Source organism: Nothoprocta perdicaria, unplaced genomic scaffold, assembly GCF_003342845.1.
Source record: "Nothoprocta perdicaria isolate Ctin4 unplaced genomic scaffold, notPer1 scaffold_93, whole genome shotgun sequence".
Taxonomy (NCBI): Eukaryota; Metazoa; Chordata; class Aves; order Tinamiformes; family Tinamidae; genus Nothoprocta; species Nothoprocta perdicaria.
In genome coordinates, this window is record NW_020456232.1 from 2825719 (window position 1) to 2847998 (window position 22280).

The 22280-nt window shown below is 36.7% G+C and overlaps 1 protein-coding gene across 2 annotated transcripts in view; it reads right to left on the minus strand.

The window, feature by feature from the left end:
* Positions 1 to 1823: 1823 nt before the first annotated feature.
* TASP1 (taspase 1) overlaps positions 1824 to 22280 on the minus strand; it is a 67611-nt gene continuing 47154 nt past the window's right edge. For both annotated transcript variants that reach the window (XM_026052892.1, XM_026052891.1), the window contains exons 12-14: positions 16337 to 16447; positions 10769 to 10842; positions 1824 to 1965 (exon numbers count right to left, since the gene is read on the minus strand). In XM_026052892.1, the coding sequence (XP_025908677.1) occupies positions 1834 to 1965; positions 10769 to 10842; positions 16337 to 16447 (317 nt within the window). In that variant the 3' untranslated portion in view covers positions 1824 to 1833. The remainder of the gene's footprint in view (positions 1966 to 10768; positions 10843 to 16336; positions 16448 to 22280) is intronic.

Sequence of the window (22280 nt, forward strand, 5' to 3'; positions counted from 1 at the left end):
TGTTATTGTTATCTACAGAAATTTATAGAAATTTCTTTGATCACAGAACTGCCTTCAAACAAGAATTTTATCTGGAACACATCTCAAAACAAACAAAAAGCAATCCTGAACTCTGTAAATGACAGCTATGGTGTATCTAAGTTACAAAACGAATATTTTTAAAGTCTATTTAAATGCTCCAGATTAAGATTTTAAGGCATCTTTTCTACTTAATCTACTTTTAAGAGAAGCACTGCAGTGTCATACAACCTCCAAACTTCTAAGAACAGAAATTAAATGATCTTATAATTCAGAGAGTAGCAAGGCAAACTCAGCCTGTACTTCAAAAAAATCAAATCACTTCTGTACAGCTGCACCAGCAAGTTTTTCTTTCAGCATACAAGCCTGTACATATGTCACAATTAGGAAGCACATATACACACACGACAACATCTTAATATAGGCTGTAACTTAACAGTGAGAAAGAATTCAGGCTTTTAAAAATATTTATTAAGATTTTTATCCATGGAAGATTGGTACTACAATCAGTGTAACCATTATGTCAGTCAAGTATGTCTGTTATAGGCAGGCACAACATTACAAAAAAGGCAAGTACAATGCCCAGTGAAGCAAATACAGTCTGAATATTTATTCACCCACTACTTCCGAAAACAGAATTATCAAATATCCACCAGGGAAAAAGATGAACTATTTTGGTTTCTCTTTGGCATACTTATCAGAACAATGGATTAATTACAGGAGTTTTCTATTGCTGCCAATGGTGTGAAGAATAAAGAAGATCGGATGGAAGAGCGTTTGGCCGAACGCGCTTTCAGGACGCAGGTGACCTGGTGAACTCACCAGAACTGCCGGGAAAAGACAGTTCAACTGCCAGTGTTTGACAAGGCAGAGGGGCACTGCATTGTTYTATAATTCATTTTGTTGAAGGTATAAAAGGAATTACAGTAAATTTATGCACCGTACATACATATTACACACAGTTATATAAATACCCATGCTGTGGCTGAGACTTAGGAAGTTGCTTTATCAATAAGAAAGCTACTATCGGATCTCCCAACATCCATTTAATACACATTGCACTTCGCATCCAGTAATAAGTTCATTTCTGTACCTCTCTCTTAAAAATAGATTTAAAACAGAAGCGAAGAATAATATCGAATCTTTCCATAAACTTTTTCTTATTTACATTGCAATATTCCGTTWTACATAAAGACTACGTTACGATACATTATCTTCATATAGCTTTTTGTAATACATACAGCTTGAAGCTATTAACATCTTCGTTTGGGAACCAAGAAATGACCTGTAAGACTATTTAAAACAAATCTAGCTTTAATTTTGCTCTAGTTTGTTTCACTGAAACCATTCTTTGACAAAAAAATTCCTCCTTATTGGGGAGGAAAAAAACAATCCATGTTTAAACCACCACTGGATTTCCTCAAGCCACTGAGAAACTCAGAAACCATAATCATTTCTGAATAATTATACAGCCACTTCAAAGGCCCATTACTTTTAAATGTAGAGCACAAATGACAATTGCGACCGCATCTTTAAATTATTATTTTTTTCAATCTTGAGATATTTTTCAAAAATAAATCATAATCATTAACCATACATGATCTTTGCACAACTAGGAAAAGTTCCTATTTTACTGGAGGAAAAAAACCCCAACCAAACACGCACACACCCCCATTCACAGAGTGAGAGCATAAGCTACAGCAGCACTTGTCTCATGGTGCACATGGTTGCAATACAGGGCATAAAACGAAGTAGGATTTCCAACATCTGGGAAAACACAAAAGAATTTATTGTACAAAAAAAAAAAAAAAAAAGTCATTCACATTCTCTACAATGAAGCGAGGAATCAGCTGTTCGGCTCTCGGGGCTTTCCAGGCGGCAAACTCCTCCTTCTATGGCCACGGACTGTCCCGCCACGGCCCCGGGGGGAAGTCTTGAAATGTGAGTCTGTGGCAAAATGAAGAGCGTTATCGAGTAAGGAAAAGGTAAATTAAACAGCAAGCTGGCAAGCATTGCACAATTAAGTTGCTCCATGGCAGAAGTCTGAGTGCCAATTATACAGTAAGTTGAAAAGCTGCAAACGATTGGAAAAATTTTATTTTGTGTGTGTAAATGTTTAACACATGAAGAGGAAAGGGCCGTGACACACGTGTGGAAAAGATAAACTGGATGACCCAGTTCATGGAAAATAGAAGAAAGAGATATTCAGTGAGAAAACAAAAGCAAAATAATTGCTGAATTCTAAGGCCTGTCCCTTAAGAGAGATTCAAAAAAAGTTTGGTACTGCACACAGAAATATATAAAAACCCTAGGCAGAGTAAAGTACATGACAGGGATGAACTCACACCTCTAAGCATAAGACAACCACTATGATGGGAATGCAAAGAAGAAATTCCTCTACATAGTGTCAACTTAAAAAATCCGAAAGTTTCCACTAAGGTATTTGTTGCCAACTGTCAAATAAACAGTACAAACAGGGCCTGTGTTTCTCTTAATAGGGTGCTTTTCCACGGAGGACTGAGTTGCAAGAAGGAATTTTTAAAAGCAAGCATTTGAGATGGCTCTGCAATATTTAAACCAGAAAATAAAAGCATGTGTGTGTGTGTGTATGCACATCCAAGTCCAGCTTGTTATGCTGTTATTCTCTGTGACRAAGAAATTTGCAAAGAAATCCTTTATATTCTGAGGTATATTTAGTTGTTGCTGGGCAAGAGCATTAACATATCAAAAGATATTTGGGCTTACTGTTAAGAGTAATGATTAAAGTATCCTTCTCCCTCCACACTCCCCCATGCAGTACTTTTATACCATGAAAACTGCATATGTTTTCCTCAAGACTGTTGGTATGGAAATACAGCAGTACCACTTACATATATATGGATGTTTTCGTATAGGACCAAGTGGCTAAAGCAGTGTCTAAACCCAACAACAAGAGGAGTCAGAAGTGAGTTACCACAAACTGCTTCCAACTTTCAGAGCTGCTGAGCGGGCTCTGGCAAAACTTAAAAAAGCTCTAGGACTACTTTAAGTCTACTCTAAAAGGCAATAGGGCTGATACGTGCATTTCCACAGGCAGGGCATATAGGTTGCTGGCCTGCACTCCTCTAGCTAGTTACACACTTGAATAAGTAACTCATTAATGCCCAGACAATTTAATGCTTTAACAATTATTAAATTAGAAAGCAGTCACGACTCCTACTATTATATAGAACTCAAAACAGTTAAGTTGCTGGCAGGAGAAATTACAGCTTCCTTAAGGTGCAGCCAACTACATATTTAAGTTTTTGCACGTACGTTATCCCATTTATAAGATTTAAGTGCTGTAAAATGCATAACTTGCAATAAGGTAGTGGGTTGTGACAAAAAAATGTGGATATATAGTGTATAAGTATAGTAAGAATAGCTTGGATCAATTGGGCAGAAAGTTATTTGAGGCTGTGACCACAATWCACTGATCGTACAGGCATTTTATATTTCCGAGAGACAGCCTCATTTAATTCCTTTCTTGATAAGGGCATCCCTCGTGTCTGCTCTTAGGTGGTCTTGTTTTCAGCTGAATTACAGAATGAGAATTAATTAAAAACATTTAAAAGGTTTTTATTTCACTGGTAAAACTTTGATCTGTGGYGTTCCTGCTTGATATATGAACATCTTCCTACTTTTAAAACAATTTTGGTTATAATGTGATTTACCACTTCAAGAAGAAGAGATTCCTTTCAAATCTGTTACAGTTCCCCTCAAATGTAGCTGACAATTTTTGCAGCCATTATTTCCTAGGTTCAAAAAAAGGAGAGAAACAACTGGAAGGGTATTTTTGCTTTTCAAGCCCAGCAGTCCTAAGATATTCTTCCAGACCTATGAAAAATTCAAAATGAAAAGTGGGACAGGACGACAGTGTAAGAGCACCATTCCAAGGGTCCAGGAATGACCTTTCCTCAAYGGGAGGCTGCCCTTGACTGTTTAAGGGAACACCACAACCAAAGCGGGTCGCTCTGATCCTCATCAAGCATCATTTACGARCAGGATGAGGCAGGCAGAGCTCCTAGCAGCAATGCAGTAAAAAGCACTGAAGCCCAAAGACTGCTTAGTAGCACAAAAGAGGGAACTTGCTACTGCAACAGAAGAAATCTTAGTACTATCATGATTACCACAAATCTTACACTAAAATTTTTCCCTGATAACTACAGTAGATGTGATCTGTGGATATTAATCTTCTGGTCCAAGCTACAAATTAACTTTTTACCTAAATTTGAATTATCCCACAACTAAGCAAAGTAAAATGCCTAGCACATCCTCAAGCAATTCCAGGAGCAAAATAAAATGTTTTGTTGAAACAACCAACTGAGCACCCCCCCAAGCACTGGAACTTGCTCTAGGTTCCAGCCATCAGGAGGAACCCACAGCAACTTCTTTCCCCATAAACCAAATCAAAACCACGCAGCAACCCAATGCTACAGATGCTGCCCATGTGACATGAAACATCTCAGACTCTTATGTGCCCTGGAAAGTCTCCCACCACCATGCAAGTCCAAAACTAATAGGTCACGCTGCCCTGGAATAAGTGTTAACTACTGCAGGGACAACATATGATTTCATCTTTTCATCAACTATATTTGATCAGTCTTCTAAGTTACACATCTTTAGTATTACCTTCTTTTTAATATTACACGCAGTGCCAAGACTTACTTGCTGCTCATAGATAAAGAATCCAAAATAACCTTGAGGTAAACTGGGATYGAGAAAGAATAATTTTCTTTTTTTAAGGTCTATAAAGAACTAGCTTCMTCCTTTTACTCATGTAAGAATATTAGTATGTCACGTTAGATTATTTTGCTTTTAATAAAAAAATGACAGTGCATAATGAACACCGTGTTTAAGCCAAATGGACAGATCTGCATGAGGAAACTGAAGTCAATCAGCTGCTGCCAAGAGGACAGAGTACAGCTACCAGATGGCAGCACATTCAGTTCTTGAGCAAACCAAGGGAATACTTCATGTGTTTCTTTTTTTCTTTTTAATTTTTTTTTCTTTATTACATGCTTAAGATGTGCCTTGGAAAGGCTAATTTATAAAGCAAACTTTTTCCATTCATTACCCTATTGAGATGAAGTATAATGAAACAGAGACCAAGCACATCATGTACTTAATTCAATTTGCTTTCTAGCACCTTAAAGAAAAGAGTGCTATGGAAGTTTGAATCACTCAGAAGCACCCAAACTTCATAGATGGCTACGTGCTCCCTTCAAGAAAACCATCTGCCCACCTCTCCTCAGTGTCTCTCACAGGCAGCAAGAGCCACCCCGATCCCCGTCCTGGGACGCTCTCCTCCCTCACCAGTGCCCACATGCCACCCAACAGGAGATGGAGGCCAGCAGAACAGCGGCAACTAGAAGCAGGCTGATGCTATTGCAGGAAATTACCCCACGAGCAACTTGGTTCTAGGGGAACTTCCAAAAAAAGAGGGGAGCTCAACTGCTTGTCCTTGTGGGCAAAGGGGAGATGTGCCATGGAGCGCGTCCAGCTCCCCGGCAGGGAGAACAAGCACTCTCAGTACCAGTGCCCTCAGAAGTCAAGAGTTTTCCAAGCTCAAAATGATTTTTTTCTATTTAAAAGCAATAGTACAATTTTTTTTTTTTTTTTTTTAAGAAAGCAGGCAACTAAAACATGTTAATATAAATCACTCTAAAGTGATGCACCTACCAACACTGATTCAGCTCCACACTCCAGGCTCCCATGGGGGTAAACTAAGATGCTGGCACTTAGTATACACTGTGATTTTTGCAGAGTTAAGCTAGGCAGTCACACTTACCTTAGTATACCTGGACATGCAATCTCACCTACTTCGCTCTGGTTGTCAACCATGAGGTAAGTTCCAGAACTTTGTGTTTTACACAATAACTCAACCTAAAAACTTGAACTTGTTTCCCTTCTGTGAAGATCTATGAGCCAAATATTTTAACTGGAATCTCAACACTGAAGGTCATTTCCAAGCAGAATAATTACTTAGTATTCTTTATGAGAAAACTTGATGCTCCGCTGTATTCACTGAGTCCTTTCAGGTAAGAATTTTTGAATAATTCTGCAATCTCCAAAAAAGAGTGTAGATTAAAAAAAGAGTGACGTATAGTTTTCCTATCTCATGAACTTAAAAGAGTGTCTCTGCGGTCTGAAAYGAACAAGTTATTTGACTAAGTATTTCTGTTAACTAAAACGACTATTTTGTTAGTGGAAATAGTGGAAATTTTCCACCTATTTTCAAATTAGAATTAAGATCCTTCCAAGATGTAATTCTTCACTCAACAAGCGCGGGATAGTTGCTTTTCTCCTAACAAGGAACTTTCACACACTCTTTTTACTCACAAGGCGAAATACAGAGGGTTATTAGCAGAAAACCCAACAATGATCACTGTAACACTGTAAACAGTGTTTGTCAGATATATTACTTCAGACATAGAGGAAAGTATTTTTCCTATATTTTAGAGTTAGTGAGGTCTATTACCATCTCTCTGATTACAAGAGTAGGCTGAAGAGGCAGAAGGCAACACTTCTCATAGGAAGATTGTCTCTGCCCTTAGCCAGGCTGTCCAAAGGTGCCGTCTGTAGGAGCCCTCACGCTGCAGGGGTACATTGCCCCGTCACCCGAACACGGAGAACTTCTCTTTCTAGTGTCTCAGAGGGGAAAAGGAGGCAGGAAACAAGGAGTTAYGAGCACTATGCAACCCAGAGGAATTGAATCACTTGTGACTAACCTCCTTTCCCTCCAGCTCTCCATTTACACCTAAAATCACAGTATCGGTGAACTCGAGGAATCAACTTTGTCTCTCCCAAATGAAGTGGCCAAAAGAAGGTTTCAAAATCCCTCGGGCAAATCGAAACAGTGAGATTGCTCTAGCAAATGTCACACCAACCCACAGGAACTCGAACATTGTACATCACCCGTGGAAGCATGGATTACAGGCAACACCCCCACAGTCATCAAGATCAAGATGTTTTTCAATAGTAACAACAAACTTAATTGGGCTCTCAAGGTGTGACCTAGGCACAAGAGGAGGTTCTGCTGTGTCCAGAGAAAATAGAGGAACCATAAGGAGCATTCAGAAGATCTTAACACAGCTAAGAAACATGGACTTTAGCTCAAATAGATAGTTCAGGAAAATTGGAACTGATTAATTGAAAGTTGAAAAAAAAAACCCAAAATCTTTAAATAGACCAGAGCTGTGGTAACAGACTGACCTTCTTAGCTGATGATCTTAGCTAAGATCAGCTGCTGGATCTTTTATGGATCCATAAACAACATCTGGAAGGCTRTTCTGTACTTCAGAAAAGGAAGAAAGTTTGGAACGAAAGGAATTCTAAAAGGGCTAAGAACTTATCAGAGAGCTTGAATTTATATCACATAATTCATGAGCCAACCTCGCACTGAAACGAAGTAATAAACATACTTCCTCCGTTCATTAAGGCATTTAACTTGCCCTGTCCTTCAGTTCAGCWACCTTAACCTTCACTAATCGCTTCCATAGAAGATCAGAATACTTTGCAACTTTCCTAATGGCTAAAAAGTGACTGTGTGTGTGTGACTATGTGACAACTCCATCATACGGTTGTTCCTAACGGACAGGCCTAACAGCAGTGGTTGAAACAATGTAGAGTAGATCCTTTCCTCAAAAAGTATACTTCAAATCAAACAATTATTAGTCACAGTGCAAAACTGTCCTGTGGCTCTTGCAGGCTCAGCCATCCCTGCATTTAGGCTGTCAAGTGATTTTTTGGGCAGTCCAATTTGGAGGTAAATAGCAGCCCCTAGATCTCTGTCTTCTTGAAGTGTCTCCTAAATCTGTATGAAATCAAACCTCATTTCAAAGCTGATTTCAAATCAGTACTTGGAGAGCTCATTGTGCAAAAAGCCAGCAGCACCACTAAGTCAGGATGCACACACCACTTCCAGGCTCCAGTCTCACCTTTTTTCTATTCCTCTCATCTTTCCACCTCTGAAGTATGTTTTTTTTCCCAGGCAAGCCGGTGTCTACCTTGTAAGAGCTTAAGTGCATGCCTTGGAAGAAACACCTTCAATATAGACCCAATCTCAAGTGCTGGAATCGGGACCATCACACAGTATGTCCTATTTTGAAATGCATTAATATCCAAAAGACACAAGAAAAACCATGCTAAGATTGCAAAACAGAATCTTCCTGCACTTAGTGTGCATCTCTTTTTATAATTATGGTTCTAATATTTGAACGGTCCAATTCATAGTGCTACACACTTCAAAAGCTTCTCACTTCCTAAAAACCCTGCCGCAAATATATCAGTTACTTCCTTGCTTATAAGCTAGAAAAATTACCAGCCTCAAAATCGGTCATTGTCATAATCCCCTGATTTAGGAATAAAACCTGAGTCTTGGACTGCTGAAAGAAATAAAAACTGAAATTCCTTACCAACCCAGAAGGAAGAGGGAAACAAGATGCCTCCCTACAAGCTGCCTGACCATTTGCTATACATGGCACCAATATAAGTGATATTTTATATGTTATGAATTCTTATACAATTATTCTTTCATGGCTTACTCAAAAGAGGCTTTACCAAAACATTACTCAGAGGGTTTTTTGTTTTGTTTTGCTTTTTTTTGTTTGCAATATACTGTSTTCTATTTCAAGCCCATTTTTCCATCAATAACTGAGCCCTAGCTGAAAGAGAATAAAATTCCAGCTTTTATGATAGAAGCCTTTTTGATCAATAGAAGTCAGCAGCAAAAGCATTTGTGGTTTTTCTCTGGAAAGCATTTGTGGCCACAGACTCAAAGGAAGAAGAAAGGGAGGGGGATTAACTCTTCAATGAAGGTCAAAAACATAATTTAAAAGTGAACCAAGTGGAGCAGCTGTTTCTGTCAGCGCAATCAAGATTACCAGCTGGAGAATTTACCAGCAGTATGAAAACAATGTACACCAGATGTCAAATGTTGCAACCGTGAGTAGGAAAACATCTCTGGGCATGGTAGTGTCATGCTGGTACTCATTACCTCACAGATTTAACATTTAGCATTTATCTTTTAATTAAGGAGACACCATCAGGAAGAAACAATAACATTTCCTTAGAAACAGCTTTTGAGCCTTACCATATAAGCCAGGGCCAGGTGTACATGCTATAATCGTTTAATATTTCACATCCTAATGATTCTCTGTATTTTGCTGTAAACACAATATAATAAATTTTAAATTAACTTATGAAGACTAGAGCATCTGTAGCTGAGCTGGCTAGAGTTTCACTCTGTTCAGCTAAGTTTTTCACTTGAGGTTGGATCCTTTTCTAACAAAATCTAAAATAAAAATTAAAGTAACAACACAGCCTATTCCTCAAATAATTAGCTTTGCATATACCATGAAAAAGTATATTAGTAATATCTCCACCAGTACTTCTTTCGACAGCTGCTTTTTATCCTCCTTCTCCTTCTGAAGCATTCTTGTCTTTTTTTCTGTCCATACTCACTCAGCAATCCCCTGTGCTTGGCCAGCATGTTATTCCGGTTTTGGTGTGTAAAATTATCTGATGCTGATTTCTTTCTTCTGCACATTCTTTAACTTATCTCATACACACCCTCTTTTCTATTTGTCTCTTAAATGAAATCCAGGAATAAAAGAAAAAACTCTTTTCCAACACCCCCCCCCCCCGCCGGTCACTGTCTTTCGCGCTGATAAGGACTGAAACTCTTCTCATTGAGACACAAGCAGCTCTTTCTGGAGACAGTCAGCAAATTCAGGTCCTCACAATTTTATTTTTCTTTTTTCCAGGCTTTAAAATTCATCCCTCTTTAAATTTTTCATGAAAACACTCGAAGTCTTTATTACTTTATTATATCTGCCAGTATAAACTTTCCGGCTGTTGCCTCCTCCTGTAGTCCATGCAAGGTATTCTCGTAAAATCCTCCTTCACATTATTTTAACCATATCAGTGAACCTTCCTCTTAATTAGTTCTTTTCTATTTTTGACACTTTCTGCATCAAGTTCTGACTCTTCCCTCAGTCTCAAATAACCATRGCTGTACGTTTACAAATACTTACAGAAATTGTTCTCTGCTTGCATTGTAGTTTCGCCCATAATCTCCCACAATCTCCCATCCTTCTTGTTCAAATACCTCCCCTGAATGTAACAGTTGCTCCATCTCAATACTTGCTTTTTTTGTTCCCTGTAGTCCTATAATCCTAAGAAATAAAAAGTGATTCCTCTCCTCCTTTCTGGTTAATCACTATTATTTGATATTAAGGATATTTCCAGTTTCCCCAGCTAATTTCAAACTTATTTCTCTTATTCCCAACAAAATGCTATTTTTTTTATCATAGATACTGTTCTAGGAACTAGCCCAAAGCTTTTGTTTCATATTCTCTCTTTTCTTCCTTGCTTACTCAACTTCTTTGCCCAAAAGAAGATATCTCCACAGCAAAACACTGTGTCACCCCGGCCAATATAACTGAACCAAGCCAGACAAAATTATTTAAATACTGTCAGGGAAGGCAATGGCAATACATTAGTGTGGCACTCCTGATATATTACATATATTAGTGCAGGCTTATTAACCACTATAATTGAAAAAAATGACAAGGCATTAGAAATGTTCTATCAGTTGGTACATTTAATGGCTCGTGCACGTTTTCCTTTCTCTTTAATTAGAGCAGGCACTTCAATACATACTACACTGCACAAAGGTTGTGTAGATTCTGCATTTTTTCTCCTTTATTACAACCTATGCAAGGCTTACCTTAGCTTTGCCATCCTGTGCAGACATATATCCTACGCACATGCTCTCTGTTGTATGGCTCCACAGGAATTCCACTATAAAGAAAAATGCAACAGRTCACAAATAAATGCATTTGCTTCACATATAGGATGCAGTTTAACAAGACTTGACTTTTGAGGAACAAATTAAACTTATCTTAAAACATAGTTAAGGAAAACAAATAAACAAACCAAAAAAAAAAAAATCTTATAAGACTTGAGAAGAATTTATTCACCAGAATAAATCAATCAAGTTTGTTTTCCTGTACTGCAAAATTACTATTTGGAAAGTAAAAATTACTTCAGTGAAATTGAGCTTCCAAGACGAGCAGTATATAAACTGCAAAGGTAGCTAAAAGGTAAAGCAGACATTTAAAGCAGAGGCCTGTTCCACCCATAATACAGAAGCCTAAGGGAGAAGCAAATACAATATTTGCTTGTCTTGAACCCAGATATGAGCACACTATAACAGCATGGCCATGCACTGTGTACAAGCCTTCTGGAATATTGCAGCACTACCTACAGGATAATCAGTCTCAAGCAATTTGGTCGCGTAGCTAAACAAAGCAAAAAGACATTTGTGGTAGAGCTGCAAAAACGGGGGACAGGAAACCATGCAGAAGTAGTAAGGTCTATCAGGTAAGACACAAAGACACAGAGCAGGCAGGAAAGGGGTCCGATGAAACCAAAATAACCCTGCAGAATAAGGAGAGTAGTTGGATGCATTTTGAAAAATCCTGCACAATAAGCAAGAGAAGTCTTGAAAAGAAAAATACAATAAATTATATCAAGAGCAGATACAATCCCCCCCGCTTTTGAGGAGCRGAGGAAGCACATAGCACATGATTATTGCTAGCTATTAAAAGTAATACAACAAAAAACTAAATTACATACTTATTGCTCTGAAGATATTTCATCACATTTTAGTGTGTGTGTGTATATATATATAATATATTCTCCTGCAATAAAGACAGTTAATTATTCTATGTACAGCCAGACTCCTTCAGCACTACATAATTTATCTTCAGTTAAAACTACACAAATACTACATGTGTTAAGCAGTACATTAACTCACTATATGCTAGGAAGGCAGGAAATTTCTCTGCTGCATAAAAAAATAGTCTCTAGAAATAGCTATGCTGCAAGAATTTAATTTCAGTGGAAAGAAAACCAAAATCAACAAAAAAAATAGTCTTTATTTATGAATTCTGTCAATGATATTCCATCAAATCAATGTACTCAGGTTCTCTGTTGCATTTGAGGAGAAAATGCTGCACCTTCTTAATAGGAAGACATACATTTCCTTACACCAACGTCAAGCTGATTATTAGTTTTTCTCTTACTTCCAAAGATACGATATTGAAAGTTAATTTGATCCTATTTGCTCTTAATTAACTCAACTTGCATTTTCATTGTTAGTTTCTCTCTAAAGACAGGATTTATGCTGCAGGCTACTCTCCACTACATCAGTAACATCACAATTATTCCATTCCTGAACGTGAGAAGTGTAAATCAAACTTGCAGGTTTCTCCGTATGCTCAGCAACTCTGTTCCCAYATTCAGGAGTCAGCATCATTTATTAGATGGTCTCAGCTTTCAAACAGTTGAAAGAAAACACTAGGATGATTGTTGAAGACTCCTACAGGCAGTCACCTTCTTCAAAAATATTCAGTCTTTAATAAGCTAAACAGCATGAAACGCTCTCAATTCCACTTGCAGCACCTTTTAAATAAAGTTATTGAAGTACTAAGTCAAAAAAAAGAGGTTACAAAAGYATTTCATAAATCCTTTCCCACCAAGCCTTCCAGAATCCCCAAGTCGTCCATCACTATTACTGTAGAACCACCAACACAAGTGTAAGGATTCATGCCTCCAGTCCCTGGTTCTTTGAGGGAGAAATAAATGAAACACTACAGAGATGATGTATTGCTCTAGTATAAGAAGAAAGGTACCTTTGGATAATTTTGAAATGAAAAAACATCTTTCTTTTCCAGCTTTGGTCAATCAGATACGTGGTAGCTATAGAAGGCTGGAAGGGAACTACGGAGCAGCCCACAGCACATTGCAAGGGATTCAAAGTATGGAGTAAGACATTAAATAAATACAATGGTCAGTAACAAATCAAGGAGGTGATGCATGAACAAGCATGAAAGCTGCTCCTCTGTCACTTTACCGTTTCAAGGTAACTATCCTTATCCTATCTAGGACCGACTACTACGAGATGGAAGATCCTGGTAGTCTCATTTTAGAAGACACGTCACTCCCAACCCTTCACGGGAACTGTTGGTGGAGCAAGACATGAAACACCACAAATATCCAAATGTAGTCCTCTCCAGTATAAAGGCTTGCATATATAAGTAATGCATAGTATATAGTAGCCTACATTTTATTTATGCAGTCTACTTAAAAAAATAAAAATCCTTCCCATTCCACTTTGAGGCAAAGGCAATAGTGCATTTCTGCAGTTCTAGGTTAAGAATTCTACCTTTCAGAACAATTTGCTGTTCATGGTTGTGACAGAAAATAAAACAATAAAAATAGTTTAATAAATAATAATAAAAATAGTTTAATTACATTAAAATGTTCAAAAGATAGGCAAAAAGTGAACTTGTAATTTTTAAGAACACTTAATCTGCATAACTACTTTAATCTAACCTATCTGATATGCCTTCAAAATTGTAGTATACTGCATAATACAACTAACAGTATTAATATAATGTGTACATAATGTAGCCCAATGCTAAAAGAATTGTTTGGAATGTTAACCTAAAATAAAACAAACTTTTCTTTATAATTTGGAATAAGATGTATTTTGGCCTTACTATTTAATTAAAAACATCATGTTTTACATAAAAATAATTTCTCACAAGTCTTTCTTCTTTTATGAAGAAAATAGCAAAAATTTTACTGATACTACAGGATTTACATATCTAGTTCTCTCTTCGTGAAGGGCTAAACATTTCTCCAAGTTAATGACAAATTTTCCAAAATTAAAGAATATTAAACTTCTCAAGTGACCAGAATATGACTATCAGGAAGGCATAATGAGACATTAAAACAAATTACCATAATATTAATATATTTTCTATTACAAAATAGCACACAGAAACAAATCCTTGCCAGATAGATTTCTTTCAGAGTAAATGTTTGCTATATATATGTGGAATATATTTAACAGCCAATTATTGTAACACATACATACTAACAAATATTACCATATGTATTAGTAACTATATAGTTACTATACTATATGTATCAGTAGCTTTTTGTATTAAAATTTTATGTATTTGTAATAAAATTTTATGTATTTTATATGTCAATTCTGGTCTTTATAATCATAAAATTAAAGATTCCTAATAACAYGTAATAATATATTTATGTTCCACATTTTTTTGCAATAGTTTTTTTTGAAAATTATCCTATCAAACTTTCAATAAGTATCTTAGAAAAGAACAAGTTACCTGACTTATCTGAAAGCTTGATGCTCTTGGAAACAATTGTTATATTCCCGATTTTCTTCTCTTATTCACATGTTTTGCTAAGGGRTTTGACTTTCAGCACTCACAACTATTTTAGCACGTCTGAGTGTGGCTCTAGGACTTCTTACATTGCACTTTACTTCAACAGATGCTCACAAGACAGAAGGAGGAAACAGCCCGATAGACATGAATACTGGTGGAGAATAAAGGTCAGCCAGCAAATAAAGCTGAATTTAASAAATAAAACCAAGGAATGTGATGGAAGAAAACAAAGGTGCCTTTGATCACAGCAATGCTACTGAAAAAGGCAGCAAACTATCACAATGCAGAGAAGCAGAAATGGTATTTTCTTTTTTAAATGTTTTTAAATGTTAAGAGATATAGGACATGAGCGTCTGTTTGCCCCCAACCATAGCAGTTTTCTCTTCAACTGTGTTGGCCCCACACATTAAGACAATTTTAATAATAAAAAGCGTTTTCCGTCAGACAGTACAGTCAGACACTAAGTCCACTGCTTGTCACAGGTGGGAGGCATTAGTAAATCACTATGTGCAAAACACTGATGTTGTTCTATTCTATATCAAACCACTAAGGAAGAGATATCAATCAAAAGCATAAAGCCTCATAAGCTTGGACTGCTAGGCATAGAAATATTAATTTTATTAACTACATTGAGCAATGGGCTAGAGGAAATCACACAGCAGGGGAGAAATCAGACTCAAGTTGACAAACACAACGTAGTGCGTGAAATTTAAAGATAATGCAATCAAGCAAGGTGTAATATGGGAACAAAATCATAAGATAACTTGAATTAAGGAATTAAGAAAAGATGAAATGTCTTTCTAAATAAGAGCTCATAAATTCCAAAGAAATTCTACAATTCCAGATGAGATTCTGCAACCTGCCTTAAACACAGTTAAATTAGGTGATCATATTTGCCATTTCACATCTGAAGAAGATATGCAACCTACTACACGTTAAACTAAAAGTTCCTCTGTCAAATGCATAACGTTGTTGGCAGCTATACACGAAGCACTAGATGAAACAATAACAGAACTGAGGTTTATATAAAAGAACATTTCTCACTGGCAGCATTTAGAATCATACACATAATTCACAGCTCGTGTGACCAAATAAATTAGCAGACAGCACTGGCCAGACACATAKGCCCACACCAGAGCAGCCCCAAAGGAAAGGACATGACACAAGGGGAATGACAAAGTAATTCACGCAGTGAATAATGTCCCAGTCCTCCTTCCCTGCCTTCCAAGACGAGGGCTGTATTTCTCCCCACGCTGCTGGCAGCCTGCAGAGCTCCTTGCTGTTTGTCTGCTAAGCAAAAACCACGTGCCAGCTCACTGGAACATGTCTGTGCTGCTGTAGATCACTGGGGCTGATGACTACCTATTTTCCCTAGGATACAGACCGTGTTGAAGGGCTGTAAATYTCACACCCTTTTAAACCAGTTAGCTACAGAGTCAAAAAACAGTTTCTTGGTGGTCTCAATATAACRAGGAACTCTTGGTTGTGCATATGCACCAATAAAAATTGTAGCTCATCTGAACAGGTTTTCCTGGGCATAATAGAAAAAAAAAAATCTAACCATAAAACAACTTCCCTTCCAAATTTCAAGTCTATCCACAAAAATATTTAACTTTATACCTTAAAAACAAGGAACAAAAAAGTTTAGATGGCATTTCTGACACATAAGGCTCCTAAAAGCACAAAACATTTATATGCATTTTCTTAGCTAAAAATATCACTCTCTATATGAAGAACCCACTCCTTTCTCCCCCCCAAAACAATCATTATTTCTGCATCATCTTTTCAGAAACATTCCTTACATCTCTCAAAAAAATGACACTGTTGCTCAGAAWTAGCAACTTAGAAGGAATGGGTTTTCAGCAATTTTAAGCAACAGGGCTAATACTACTATTTTTCCCTTTTAAATTTCCTTTTATTCTCTGCATGGATTTAAACAATTGYAAACACACACATCATTATTTTTTTCTTTCATTTCCTGCTTTGAGCTAGAATTTAGGTTAAAATGACAACACATTAAAAATTCTTACCTAGTAAAGTTGGCTTTTCTTGTGAGGAGTCAGACTCTGCTGCACATCTGCAAGACCGAAGAACTATCACACCTCCGAGGACACCATCTTCATTGGCTAGAAAAGGCGAACCTGGGTAAAATTATTGGAGAGAGTTATTTAAAAAAAGAATAGTTTGGAGGATATTCTTGCTCTTATTTGACTTTCCTATTCCTTCCYTCTTGTCACTAAGGGAGGAAACAACTGCCAGTGCTTTAAAAAATGTCAACTTTATTCCCTATTGTTTCTAATTTTCCAAAGAGACTTTGYAGTTCATGAAAAATTACTTTCATTGTACGATTGGCAAAGACAACACTGAAAATTGCTAAGATAGCTTTAAAATTTAAGCTTGAATATTATTTTATTCACAATGTTAAAGAAAACACCAAACAAAAGCAGAAAAAAAAATTATGTATAACAAGTGACATAGCAAGCTTTGCTCATCACTTCATGCTCCTCTTCACATCCTTTCTAGAGAAATAATGCTGAACTCTGAATTAGAAATTTGGCRGCCACATGTAACAAATTTGCACTTCTATGCCTTTTTTTTGTGGACAGATATCTGCACATCTCAAACCTGAAATACAGAATTCASTCTGGATTTTAGGATGACTCATAAATTCTCAGCACATTAATATCAAATCAAATATTGCTCACACAGTAGGAAATGGCAAAGCCCACGCAGCTGGAGGCATCTACACTCCGATTTGAGACTGATCTAGGAGACCCAGKGAACCTCCCCAGGCCACATGCTGGTGAAGCCCCCACTCCAATACAGGCGCTAGACAAACTGGATCAACATCCTTCTTCAGGCAAACCAGTCTAATGAAGGTTGGAATTTTGCTTTAGATTTTGCTTTAGCACGGATGGTTCAAGTGAAAACAAAGCACTTCTTTCATAYACTGTTCACAGCAGCCTGTGATATTTAACTAAAAATATTTGGAAATGAAATTTGTGGGTGCAYAACCATTTACTATGGGATCAAGAAGTATATAACCATAAAAAGGGARCTGTCAAGTTAAAAAGAATAAATGGCTCTTAATATTTCGTTTCTTCTGTATTATAATTAAAGATGGTCACATATGAAAAATATTAAGCAAATTTGGGTCACTTTAATAGTTTGCTCATTTTTCCCAATGAGCACTTTGTACAGAGAATGAGCAAATTGCTATGACTGTCTTCCTTACTGTTTTATGAATATTAAAAGAAAAGCCAAAACACATCCTACTGCCTAAAAGTAAGTTTTCTATTATTAAAGACATATGATACAAAAAGTCTTCTATCAGAAGCTGGAATAGTTTTAAAGTTAGCTGAATCAAATCTAAGCGTTCTTTTTCTAGTTTATAATTTGAAGTGAGATTCCTATAGTTTAAAATACAAAAATAATAATGAGTTAAAKGTGATTTAAAATGTCTCCAGCCGCAGAATCAAGTCTGTTCTTGCACTTGAGTCTAAATAGATMCTAGCTGCACATTTGTAACAAAATATAATTTAAAACTGAATACACAATTACAACAAGCACTTCATATATTTCAATTGTTTTATTTTTAATAAATTAATACACTAAAATAGTCACTGTGAAAGGCATTTCTAGCCACAGGAAGTTTAAGGAATATCTACAGCCCCGTTCCCCAAGAAGATTCCTTTGATCAGCCCACAGCTATTCCTGTGATGCAAATTACTCCTTTAATACCAATTGTGGCAACTAGCATTGATACTAACTTCATGTCTTACTGCATGAAAAACTGCAAGTATTTCCATGTTMTCTCTGAAGGCCACAGCAGTCATGTTCAGAAATGAAGCGAGGTGATCATTACAATAAAAGGCCATATTGCAGGAAAACAAAAAATGTAGCATGCTTAATAAACAATATTATTTTACTTGACCTAATACATAGACATCACCATTTAAGTGCTATTTGCTTTGCCCAAGAACTCTTACTTAGGTGCTGATCATATCAGCAGAATGAACTGCATAAATCGTCCAGGCAGGATATCATGCAGTGAAGAATCATTGTAGATAGGAAAAAAAACACTTTATTTTTTTTCTAAGCAGTTTTTCTCCCCCTTTTTCTAGGCCTTATCAATGATAATGTTAGTGTTCTGACAAAAATACTAATAATCCCATTATTTAGAATGACTAAAAACAATCTAATTCCAAAAACACAATAATCCATAGCCTTCCATTAGGTTGGCATTGCTCAACACTGCTCTGACATGGGTAAATTTGGCCATATGGTTTCCCTGGCCAGTTTGTGTCCTGAAACAATATTTATCTAGTTTTTCCAGTTTAAAAGAAGAAAAGCAAAGAAACAACAAAAACAACAAAACATTCATTCTTTTCAGTCAATTTCAAATTGAGGAAAATAATCACTCAGGTTATGTCCTTTATGAGCCTTTTAAAGAAAAGATTTTTCAAAATAATTTCAAAATAGAGCTTCAAGCACAAGAGAGGAATCTTAACCTTGCAATTTCACCCAAGCAGTTTTACTACCTAAATATGCAAGATTAAGACCATGAAAACCCAATTTCCATATACTTTTACAGAATTCTGTACTTTAAACRTATTGCCCCAAATATATATATACACACACATAAATTGGAACCATATTGAAATAATTTTGTAATGATTGCATTCTGCTGTAGCTTCATACCAGTTTGCAAGATCCTAAAAGCTCTGAATTCTGTGCTGAACATTCAGAGGGTCCTACCAGACAGCACTGTAAGGATCCCATATAACTCTAGTGCTGGACAGATACAGAAATAAGTAACATGGCTAGAATACCTGGTAGTGGGGAAATAATATTGTCTAAATGACAGCGGTAAAAAACAGTCACTTCCAACAGTACCACTGAAGTTGTAACAATAAGTTCAGACAGACTTTTTCTTTCCTTCTAAAAATCATCCCCAAAAGCAACTTAGATACATGCTACAGTGCTATGTTCTGTAAAACAAGAAAAAAAATATATTCACCCAATTCAAAAAAATAAAAGTGATTCAKTTTTTTAAAATGTTTTTTAAAGCAAGCATTTTTTTGACTACACTAACTTATTACAATTATGCCTAGGAATGTATTTTAGCACAGAATATAGTAAACGAATAGTTCTGCATTAAGCAGAATACAGGACAGCACTTCAGCATGCTTATTATTAAACCTATCATAATAAAGGCACAAAAAATATTTTGCTTCATTCCTAAACTAAATCCATTAAACAAAMAATCCAATTTGAGTATTCCAAAAACCTTATGAATTCAAAGATTAGGAACAAATTTCATTAAATTCATTCCACAAATCCTTTTATTATAGCCAAGTCATTGACAAGAAGAAAGAGTGGTACAGATTTCTATACAAAACTAGTAGTGTAAGTACTGACATTTTTTCATATACATTATATTCAATTAGTATTCAAACAGAAAGTGAAAAATATACCTGAAATTTTGCTACATTATTAAAGTCTTAATGTTTTCTTCTGGTTGCAAAATGTATTTTTACTGCAATAAAACATATTTGTCAAACAAATCTTTGAGTTAACAACTTCCTAATGACAAAACTTAAAAAAAAGAAAAAAAAAGAAAAAAAAAAAAGTCTTTTAATAATACCAGTTTAAGTCTCAGGAAATTCAGTATTCCTCCCTATTTGCATAATATGGAAGAATTTGGCATCAAAAAAGGCAAACTTGAAGAACTAGGGCATTAGCTAACGACATAATGGCATTAGCGGTGACTGTAGGTCCACATCAGGGAGAAGAGGGAGGGAAAAAAATAATAAGAAGAAGAGCAAAGCACCAAAGCTTTCATTTCCTCCCTAGTAACAAAGAACATGTTTTACAAAACAAAACTTGTTTTACAAACACGTCTCCCTGTTACCGCTATCTGACATGTGGAAAGTATTAGTGCGTTTTTATTTACGTACTTTGTACCTTATTAATCTATACTAACGGTCTCTTAAAAATAAGCAGAGAGATCTTCATGGCAACGCCACGCTCATGGACCCAGCTGAACTCTGCGAGCGGAGCCGCAGCTCAGCCCCGCGAGCGGGGACAGAGAGCGCAAATTTCCCACCCATTAAGGCAAATACTTGCCTCACCGTTCAGCCTGGTTCTGGGGGAACTACAGCTACGAGGAAAGGATCATCTCTGTTCGCCGTCTCTTCCAGGTTACGGTGCTCCCATGATGGAAATTGCTGCCTCTGCAGCGAGCGGCATCGCAAATTGCTCGTTTCTCATTTATTTGTAGCTACCAGACAGATGCAGCCTCGCACAGATTTGATACAAAACTGTGAAAGAAGCGGTGTATTCACCCACCGCCGGCTAAAGGACTAACCAGCTGCTCATCAGATGTCTCGCACGTTTCCACAGCAGAGCAACCATCGCCGGCTTCACCGTTCATGTTCACTGTCCAAGTCCTTGACCAAAAACCTTTGATCTGAACATTTACTGTGCAGCAGCGTAAGCAGCTCACTGCGTTACCAACTCCCAGTTTTAACAAGATGCAACTAAACAGTTTTAAATCTTTTGGTGCTGGACTAGGAGTGAAATTCAGATCTTTTSTCCTCCATAATCTGCAGTGCACCTAAGCTGCTGGACATAGTCGGCTTTTGCACGTGTTTGAAGTGAAGCTGTTTGCTGCTCCCTGCTTCTGATTTGAATCAGGCCAAACTTCAAGTTCACATTTTAAATAAACATTAGAGGAATATATAAGCAGTAAATGAAACCTGCTTTTAATTCCATGCAATGTTGTTTGTTAAATGTTTAAGCACTAGTGTCTGAAACCAGAGATCTAATCAGGCTCTTCATTTCAGAGTTTTAGGTCTTTAGACCAATTTTCCTCAAATCACAGGACTCCTTGAAAATTAAGATCCTTCACATTCCCAAAATCATACTCAGGGAAGAGAGGAACAGGTTTTGAGTGATTTATTTCTACACTGATCTCCTAGGGAAATTAAATTCCTGCAACTGCACTGTCTGTCCACTAGAAAGTCTCCTCATTTTAAATAATCTTTCTAATCTATTAGTTGAGGGAGGCTTTGAAAATAACTACTTTCTTGCATATTTGGTGAGAATGAGTAACTGAGTAGAAAAGAAAAATCCTTATTTTTACCACCCCTGGAGGAAGGCAGGTAGCTTCCTGATGGTTACATGCAGTACCAGAAGCAGATGGAGAATAGATCAGCACACAGCAGGTCACAAGAGGTATTGCAGCTCCGTTGCACCACGGCACTTGTCCAGTACAACACGACACGCTGGGGAAAGCCTGGGCTTCTCAAGACTTCCATCTTCACAACATCGACCAGCAAAACACATGGCCTRGTTCTGTACTTCTCTTTGCAGTGATCATCCATGAAGAAGATTAAACCAAATAACTGCTTCCAAAATCAGGGGGGTGCTTCTCAGAAGATATGAATATTTTTGCAACTACTTTCTCAACTCCTACAACATCTCTCAAAAGGGATAACAACAACAAAAAAGGTTCTGAATATCTTCCTTCATGGAGAGATTATCCACTGCTCTTTTTGTTCCACATTCTGGAAAGAATCTGCTTTCAAGAACTTACAATCTTGGCTTTAGYTTAAACTCACCTGTAAATTTAGGGTATTTTTTTTTTATTGATTTCCCTGAAACTAACAGAAAATTATTTTCTATTTAAGAAATAGAAAATACTTATATTTAAGATTAAGCACACTTTGTTCATATGTCAAGTAAAATTAAAAAGAAAAAAGAATAGAGATTTAAAAACATATTTTCCTCTAGAGGAMAGAATATCAGTTTCTCTCTGTGTCTTTCAGATTCTTATTTTTAATACATGAAATTTTAAACTGCTACTCACAACACGGCCATTGCTAAGAGTTGAAGCTTCCCGCCAGGGAGATGACACAAACATTTACTCTGCGTCTGCATTCCACAAACTTGGCCACATTTCAAAGAAAC